Source organism: Lactuca virosa, chromosome 4 (assembly GCF_052849685.1).
Source record: "Lactuca virosa cultivar CGN04683 chromosome 4, Lactuca_virosa_CGN04683_v6, whole genome shotgun sequence".
NCBI classification, from domain to species: Eukaryota; Viridiplantae; Streptophyta; class Magnoliopsida; order Asterales; family Asteraceae; genus Lactuca; species Lactuca virosa.
In genome coordinates, this window is record NC_136429.1 from 362,451,338 (window position 1) to 362,461,084 (window position 9,747).

The following is a 9,747-nucleotide window of genomic DNA, read 5'->3' on the forward strand; positions in this document are numbered from 1 at the left end:
AATATACCAATATACCCAAACTGCGGTGTCGGAACCCTCGAAGTGGTCTTCAATATAAAATAAAGTCCACATGCTCATGATACATGATTCGTTAACCAAAAATCAAGAGCGTCAAGTCATAAAATCCCATAAAGTGAAGAATGTGAAACAACTTTGTTGATCAATCGTCGTCGCGGTGCAAGCATCACAAAGAATAGTATGAAGTCCGACTGTGGTAGGAGTATTCTTCCAAAAATAATCGGCATGAAATGAACCAATGTGACAATTGAAGGTTCGGTTGTGGCAAAAATTGGTGTTAAAAAAATAATTGGTTTTAATAAAAAAAAATTGGTTATAATAAAAAAAATGGTTAAATAAAAAAAATTGGTGTTAAAAAAATTATTAGCTGAATAATAAAAAAAATTGGCGTTAAAAAAATTAGCTGAAAAAAAAATAATTAAAAAAATAAAAATAAAAAAAAGGCTAAAAAGAAAAAAAAATGAGTTAAAAAAATAAGGAGGCTTTAAAAAAAGGGGGGGGGTGATGAGAGGGGAGGAAAAAGGAAGGAGGAGGAAATGAGGGGGGAGGAGGATGAAGGAGGGGAAGAAGGAAGAAGAGAGGGGAGGAGGGGAGGGCTGGAGAAGGAGGAAGAAGGAGGAGGGAATCCGAAGTCTAAGAAGAGAGTTGCGGGTCAAGGAGGCTGGGTGCGGTGGGAGGTGATTGCGGGTGGAGTAGGTTGCGGATGGAAAGGAGTCTTGGGTGCGGACGAGGCTAGGCTGCGGATAGAGGGAGCTGGTTGCGGTATGCGAAGAAGGTATTGCAGTCCGAAGTGATGGTGTCCGAGACTGCGGTCAGATGTAAGTGGGCGAGTGCCTACGGACGAGGGCTTCGGTCCGAGGCTGCGGTTCGAGCCAGTAGTAATCCGAACCGAGGACAAAATAAAAGGATTGCGGTTCTGACTTCGGTTCATCAGCAAGGAAGGGTAGGTTGCAGTCCTCGGATTTAGACTAAGAGGACTGCAGACCAAGGCTTGAGAGGGGCTGCGGGGAGGCTTCTTAGGAGGCTCCGGTAGGCAGTTTTTGGCTGCGGATCGGGGGTCCGAGAAGGGCTGAATCAAGAACATAATCTTCAGCAGTGAATTTGAGTGAGCAGCAGCAACATAATTATTCTACTAAGTAAGAATCACCCCAGAAAAATAGAAAACTCATCAGAAATTTCCGGTTTGAACTCGAAAATTCTTGCAAAAACACGAAAAATTTCAAGATAATCACCGAACGGGAGTCGTTCCCTTGAACTAGTCGCTTGAACCTTCAATGTACAGCTCTGATACCAATTGATAGAACCCATTTTTATAACGAACGGTGGATGCAGAAGAATAATATCTCGAGATTTATCGTGTATCAAAATATAAAATATGAAGAACATGATGAGAATTCTTAGAATATGAGAAATAAAGAGAGATAAATAATATTATTCATGAAGATCATGGTGGGAGAGAGAAACTCTCCCTAGGTGGGGAGAACCCACCAAATCTCTCTCTAAAATTACATGATGAGAAAAAGTGCACTAAAGAAAATGACCACCTCTCCCTTTATATAGGAAGGAGAGATAAAATACACCAACAATACAATAAAGGGAAAAATACAACCTAACTACCACTCATTATTTGTAGAGCATTTCCATGCTCCAACAATTGTATTAGAACTGACATATAACTTTTCGAGATGATAAAGAGACTTACGAAGTTATCGAATGGTGTCGTGAATAGTGTAAATAATACCTATAGAGTGATATTGTACATTTAGAGTGTGTTTGATGAAATAATAGTACCTTTTGGAGGGAAGTACATTTTCCGGGATGCAAGACTTTTGGCGTGACCTATAAAGTCGTCCCACCGCTTGGCGTTTCCACCAGTGACCCAATTGAAGCAGTGACTGCTTGTGGATTTAGAGGAACTGAAGATGGTGATAGATACTTCGACGGTATCGAATTTGAAGTTATACGGGGTGATGTGCAGAATTCAAAAGAATTCAAGAAAGACAAAGAGATTAAGGCTAATAGAGTTTTCAAACTCAAAAGGCCGAGACTTGTGTATTTATGCAAGGCAGTATATAGTTTGATTAGTGAGTTAAGAGTTGATATGTACCCTATACATGATGATGCTCTAACTTAGTATTTAATAATACTAAGTGATGATTGACTTCTATCACATCCTTACCAGAATTCCTTAAGATGTTAAACCGACGTTGACATACGGGACTAGGATGGTGAAAATAGTCGGTGGTCGGTAAAAATGTTGAGTAACTTACTTGTTTAGTAAGTTAGAATACTTAGTTGAAGTAGCAATACATCTATAGTGTTGCATGAAGTCGAGTATCGGTTTTGGGGATGATAAGGAACCGAGTTTGAGCTAGTGGAATGTGCTGAGATGCAGATTGACTCCTATAAAGGAATGAAGATGTTACGAAAGGAAGATGAAGTGAAAAGATGGTACATGTAGTTGGAGAGCGTTTTTCTCCATACCACCAGAGTAGGTGTAGAGTAAATGTAGTGTGTCATGCTAACTGGACACTAAGAGGAATCTACACGAATAGTTTGGAAGTAGAACTCTTGTTAAATACACAATCAAGGCTTTATGAATCTCTATCATGTAATCCTTAGAGGATTGTGATAAAGTAAGAAGTGATGATAAGTGAATACAGTAATATTAGTGATTATATACAGTAATATTGATGATTATATACAATTGTACCACCAAACAGATCTTAAAGACAAGATATTGCTATATTTTATCATGAATGGACTTATCAATGGGATAAGATCAAAAGTAGAGGAGAAGAACATGTTGAAGATAACATGCTAAGTAGAGACATTCCTAAAGACCTTTTTGATGTTATTATTGATTATTGATGCTGAAATAAAGGAGCGTAAAGAAATAGAATATGCTAGAGCAGGCATATGCATGAAAAAGATCTTAGTAGAGTCTAGGAAAAATCGTTTTATGAGCTTGTTTGGACACATTCTTGTGTGCTAAATTGCTTTGTAATTTTTAGGTATAGTGACTTGAGGAATATGAGTAGGTGTGAGAGGTAGTAGATGTCTCTTCTTCATATGAAGTGATAAACTTATATCCACAAAATCATTTTAGAGTGAACTATCACTTTCTTTCACTAATTCTTGTTAATTCTCACATTAATACGTATTATGAAAATAGGTCACACTTTGTGTCATCTTAGAGTATCACAACCCATCCATATGACGTTTCGACATTAGTTTTGTTTTCTTCTGAATTTTCAGGAATCTGTACAGTAAATATAATATTAAATTATTACTGAAATAACAATAAGTTCTTTTCCGGTATGAGAACACGTTAACATGCAGCATATTTTAGACAACTTTTAACTTCTTTTGCCTTGTTTTCATTAATTACTTTTTTAATCTTGCTCATTTGAATGTTCTGATAAAATACAACCCATTTCGCATTAATTAAAAATTAAGTTTCACCGACAAAAATGAAGTACAGCCCAAACCGGCATTTTCTTATTAACTTGGAATCGACAGATTGATCCTAATGACATCACATTTGCGGATATGCACTAAAAAATTATAATTTTATGTAGGCCAAGGGGGGGGGGGGGGGGGGGGGGGGGGAATGTTATCTTTGATAAGTTAAAAGGACCAAAGTGATAAGTCAATGAAAACTAAAGACCTGTTTTCAAAACAATAAAACTCAAAAACCCAAGAAAACAATAACCTTCCTACCATACAAAAGTTGTAACAGGATAAAGTGCAGTAATCTCTCGTCTGGAGTCCAACAAACACAATCGCATGTCTAGATATTGGTATATGTTCTACTACTACTCATTACTCAACAAGAACCTTTATCCATGAACACGAGGCATAATTCAAAGAGTTGCAAGTAAAACAAGCCGTTTACCAAGTATGAAGCATCAAGAATTCACTTTTTATATAAAATAACAACTATAACTCACCAATCACAAACATCAAACAAGAACCAACAAAATATCAGATGAGAGCATAATCATCAAAGGATTCACAAAGCAACCTTACCTTACACTACAACAATGTACAGACACAACTCAGCAGCCACCATAATCAGCATTCATAAAGGGGCAAGAAAACCACTTGTATTTTTATCATTTTACCTATTTAGCCACTTACCTATTTTCTACACCAATTACATCATTATACTTTTTTTTAACCCTTTCAAATATTGTTCCCAAAAGCATTGGGAAAAATGTTTGTTTGTTTGTTTTTTCCTTTTTCACGGTCATAAAAAAAGTATAATGGTTTAATCAGGAAATAGTTAAGTGGCTAAACATGTAAAAAGGTAAAAACACAAGTGTGTTTCTGTATGTATTTTAGTCTTCTGGAAGCGAGTGAGCCGAAGCATAGGGAGAAAAGCTGGCAGCAGAGTCGCTGTGTCGCAAAGGGTGCGGTTGGTGACTCGAAGACCAAACGTAACTCGATGAAGCGTTCCCCGGGCTCGGATAATATGAGGACAGGTGTCGCGAATTTAGAGGTGAGAAGGAAGGGTAACCCAAGGAATTTGAGGAGATCAAATGAGAGGCACGGGATCTATGCGAAGAAGATGCGAGATTCCTAATGTCTAATGAGCTTCGTGAGGGAGTAAGGCCGTAAGGGGATTGGTGATTGCTTTGAAGGGAGGAATGGATATTGTAAGGAGTACTGGCAACGGAAACGGACCGGAGGTTGGAATTGGAATTGGAATGCGTACGTGAGCTTTGACCGATGTGGATAGCTGCTGAGGATGCGTATGAAGACGACCACGCGGAAGATAAGATGGTGGATGATGCCATGGAGGCTGGAGTGGAGGAGAGTAGCGGGGTCCGCTCCGAGGCTGGTGGGTCCCCGTTGGCGGTCCTGGCATCGCGCTTGCAAACAGGGCAGAATGTTCGCCATGATGTCAGCCACGCGTCCACACAAATCGTGTGAAATTCTGTCAAAATCTCATGTTGTCATCTGGTAAAATTACATTTAAAAAAAAAAAAATAATTAATTAAATTAAATAAAAGACTTACTGTGGCGACATGGTAAAACTCTAAGCTTATCCCCGACGCTATAATCCTCGAGACATATAGCACATGTGGCAGAAGTGCAATTATCTTCTAAAACAGCTGTAAATATTAAACTCGGCATAGCTTTCACTAACCGACTACTCATTCCATGAAATTCCCGAACACGAGAAGCCTGAGGGCGATCTCGTCTTATCCGATGCCTACGCACAAAGAAACATGTAGCAAGTACTGCTGACATGGCAAGCAATGAAATGAAAGATATGGCCATGATTGACCATGCAGAGTTCTCGAAGCTTGGGATAATCCATAGCTCCAATGAAGTTATACCCGCGTACATGCTCAGCTTTAGTCCCGATGTTTTTGAAATAAATACCGCATGTATCGATATACCGCCCGAATTACCCGCCACTACAATTTCAAATATCCTTGTTAAGACATTTGTATATAAAGTACATAGTTCAAATTGCAGCCAAATAGCAACATACTTTACTCTTGCTATCATTAATAGCCATGTACTTAAAAAAATTTAACTCATTCTAAATTTCTTTACCAATAATAGAAATATATAACATGAAACATATCAACATACACTATTTGTTACCCATAATGGCAATGTACTTACATTATAGCAACACACTTACATTTATGTACCCATAACATTAACAGCAACATACTTTTGTTTTCTTTTTTTACCCATAATAGCAATATGTAAATTAGCTCTTGCAATAATTTACAAAAATGTCATCACCGAATACAGTCCTTGATCTTTTTTATCTAATGGCCCAAATTTGGTCTCACATTCTCAACGTAATTGAGGTTATCACTTTATTTCCGGCCTATGCATGTATGTATGTTCATGTGTTTGTATACATCACTTAACATCTAAAAGAATCTTTTAACCAATAAAGAGTGGAATTCATCAAAATAAATAAGGATGAGAAAATCAATTAAACTAAATTAATTTGATGGGGAAAGCCTCCTTTGCCTAACTTTCTCTATTAAGTCAATCTCCCTAAATCAAGTCAAAAGTAAACACCGATATTAATTCATATCCCCAATAAGTCCATTAAGTAAGAAGTAACCAGCACCTTACTTGCACATAGACACAATATAACTTTAAAAGGGATGACAATACTGCGAGCAAGAAACAATTTAAATAAGTTCAACAGAATATAATTTTGAAAAGGATGAGACAATATATGTTAAAATGATGTGAAAGCAGATAGAGAAAAGGCATACTTGCAACAAGATCAGTATCATCATTATTATAGACAATGGCTGCCTTGAACCCTGCAGATTGTGCTCTTCTAACTTTATCCTCAAAGCTACATCCTCCTCTAACTATTAATAAAAAGGGCTGGTTTAAGCTGTCTTCAATTGTTTTATTACTCAAAGGTGCACAAGCATCCAATGGCTCTGCAAGAAACAATGTTCCACATTCCCCAGAACCTTTCACAGGTGGAGCTGCAAAAAAATTCAACCAATTACAACATGAAACACCATTGCAACTTGAAGAATCCAATATTTTCAGACACAAAATTGGGTTAGATGCAAGAACTAGCAACTTATTTTCATTGATTTGTTTATTATAGCATCAAACTTTCTTTTTTCCTATTAGAGCATTGCATATTGAAAAAACTATTCAATTATAGCAATGTCATTTGAATACAAATCAATTTTGAATGCTATAATTGGGTATTCTTGCATAGTATAATGTCCAAGTAAGAATTTTTTTGAAAGTACAATGTTATTATTGGGTGGATCTTTTAAAGTACAATGCATTAATAAGGAAAAAGAGAAAAAAAAAAAAAAAAAAAAAAAAACAATGATGTAATAGAAAGGAATATAAGGAGGATTCTGTAATACACAAAGAAATGAAAGTAAGTTGCTATTACTTGCACTTAGCCCCAAAAAATATGCACCAATCTAGCTTGGGCATTCCTGATAAGGGGATCTTTAGATGTGCATTTCAAAGTGATTATTGCAACTTAAAGAATCAAAATCATATGATCAGTTAATTGCTAATTTTATATTTATCTAATAATCAATTTTCTTACATCATCATGCTTCTTTAAAATCTATTTTGAACCTATTTAATCAGAAAATCAGAAAGATATTATGAGCAAAGTCAGCAAAGGAATTACGTCTAGCAAGTTTAAAATTCCAAATTAAGCTCAAACATACCGTATCGCATCTACGGAGATTTTTTCTGTTTTGAATTAACTGAATAAGAATCTCAATCAGCTTGAGCTTCTGTTCAGTAACTTTCATACAATCAATAAGAGCAAAGCCAAACACAGTGTGGAGAATATAAGACTCACCAAAATTAGCTTCGATGTCATCAAAAGCTAAAGTAAGATTATTCCCCATCAAAACAACATTAGCAGTCACCCAGGATGCCAATAAACATAGAAAGCAACCGAACACCCAATGATTCAACATTTTTCTTTCTGAATCCACAAAAGTACCAAAATTAAAGACCCTATGAAGATCCAATTTTTCGTTGTCGGAAAGCTAGGGTTTAAAGGGGGATGGAAACATCAGCTTCCATCCTCTGATGACACTAGTCAAGCATGTTAGAGTTTAGGGCTTTTGGGTTTGTATCAGTGGTGAGGAGGAGAGTCGTGAAAAGCGTCTAGTTTCCAAGTCAAATCACACGAGACTTGTACTTGTTATGAGCGATTGGAAAGAGGGATTGACGTTTTTTTTCCTGGTGGAGTGAGTTGGGGGTAGGAATAGGATTGATGAAAACAGTGACGATGAGATTGTATTATGGCAATGATTATCCGCGGACGAATCGAGAAATAATATTCTTTGGTGGAAAGTGGCGATGCCACCGCCAAGAGACCAAAGCGGGACCGGATGAGGAGGCTTCTAGGTTTATGTTTCCCCAACTTGTCCTAATTCATCTTCCACCTAAAACTACTTTTTTTAAAATAAAACTTCAACTTATTAAACTAAACTATCATATAATGTCACATAAATGCATTGAAGACGTTTTTCTCCATTTTATCTCTTCATTGGATGCTACGTCTTTCATTTTCATTATTAGTTTTTGGAAAAATAATTTTGAAGGGTAACAAACTTTTATTTTTTCTTTTACAAAATGTATCACTAAGCTAAGGCTTTTTTTCTTGTATTACTAATCTCCCTATCTCCCTATCTAGGGGGTGTTTGGTTTAGCTTTTCACAGCCCAAAAGTCATTTTTGGAAAAGTTACAAAAAGTCAGGTTTTCCTGACTTTTCCAAAAAGTTCTTTTTCCTTGTATCAAAACTCCAAAAGTAGTTTTTAAAACTAGTTTTGTGAAACATCTTTTGCTTTTTTTCTTTTCCAAAAAGGACTTTTGGCTGTGAAAAGCTAAGTCAAACACCCCCCTAATAAACAAAACCAGTCTTCCACGTACTAATTTTGCCCCTCTTTTGTTTCACCTTCTATTCAATAATCATGCCATGTTTTGTTTCACCTTCTATTCAATAAATCAATTCATTATAATCAAAGAATACAATAGTACATGTTTAAGTTATATACCCGATTAATAGCAGTTTATTATGGTATCCGATTTCTTATATATGGTATGATATCAATTGCAATTAATTTGATTTTATTACTCATTTAAATCATATTCTGTTCTATATAAACTTCATACATATTAAATAATCGTTCCTTTACGAAATACGACCCTCCGCAGGAAAGAAGACCAACAACTTGTACGCCTGAAGATACTCTGCCTTTGGCAGAATCTGTTTGGTACACTCATCGTTCTTGAATGTTGTTGTTTTTAATCCTGGCTTAGTATAAATATTGGTAATACAACATAATAGTTGTATGTAACAGAGGCTAACTTGAACTTTATATCGGGATGCATCAAGTAGTTCGATTGATTAAAAAAAAGTCTCAGTACAAACATCTACTGGACAAGCTTTATACATGTCTTTGCTAATAAAATGTATTAGATATAGTGTTCTTTGCCTGCAGGGTGGATTAATCTTTGTTTAGAACATGTTTTAGTTTTTATCAGCGTATTTGTATGAGTATAAATATAGTTGAAATGTTTGTTTGTATGTGTAGTCGTGTATCAATGTATGTATATGAATTCGAATACCAAAAGATCATGTAAACATATTTCGCATCACCTAATTTGTTCTTATGAGAAATGCAAGCACACCTTTCTTAAAGGAACAACATTTCAAATGTATTGACCTTTCAATACTTCCCCCTATTAGAAAATGTCAGTTCGGCATACAAATGATGGTTGAATAACTGATTCTGTTTCACAAATATATAAATGACTATTGTACCCTTCTTCCAGAACTGATTTTGAATAACAAATGGTGGTTGCTAGAGATTATAAAGGAAAGCATACAAATGATGGTTGAATAAATGATTCTGTTTCTTTCTTTTCATTCCCAACGTGAAACATTTCTCCCTGATACCCTTTTTCACCAGCTCCTTCATAAGTCGCTTGAATATAAACAAACTGCTTCATGAACTTGAGGGATTTTTAATTTTATATGTTAGCTTAAACATTTCTGACTAATTTTAGATTCCAACAAAGACAATAAATAATTACTGATAAATACCCTATTCATTTACTTATCAAGATCTTCAATATTTTATATTGTTTTCCTTGGAATATTTTGATTCATACATATGAGTTATAAAATCGACATATGTCCTTACTAACATCTTATTTGAAAACTAAATTTC

The 9,747-nt window shown here is 35.7% G+C and overlaps 1 protein-coding gene across 1 annotated transcript; it reads right to left on the minus strand.

The window, feature by feature from the left end:
* Positions 1-3,922: 3,922 nt before the first annotated feature.
* LOC145108690 (receptor homology region, transmembrane domain- and RING domain-containing protein 2-like) lies at positions 3,923-7,929 on the minus strand. The gene is made up of 4 exons (XM_079045760.1): positions 7,361-7,929; positions 6,279-6,503; positions 5,043-5,447; positions 3,923-4,960 (listed from the first exon to the last, which is right to left on the minus strand). Exons 1-4 carry the CDS (start codon positions 7,479-7,481, stop codon positions 4,362-4,364), a joined length of 1,350 nt encoding a protein of 449 aa, XP_078901886.1. The 5' UTR covers positions 7,482-7,929; the 3' UTR covers positions 3,923-4,361.
* Between the last annotated feature and the right edge of the window lie 1,818 nt (positions 7,930-9,747).

Coding starts and splice junctions, on each gene's coding strand:
- LOC145108690 (XM_079045760.1), bottom strand. CDS start 7,481: ATGTTGAATCATTGGGTGTTCGGTTGCTTTCTATGTTTATTGGCATCC. Junction 6,504..7,360: donor TGACATCGAAGCTAATTTTG/GTGAGTCTTATA, acceptor ATTTTTTTGCAG/CTCCACCTGTGAAAGGTTCT. Junction 4,961..5,042: donor AGTTTTACCATGTCGCCACA/GTAAGTCTTTTA, acceptor AGATTTTGACAG/AATTTCACACGATTTGTGTG.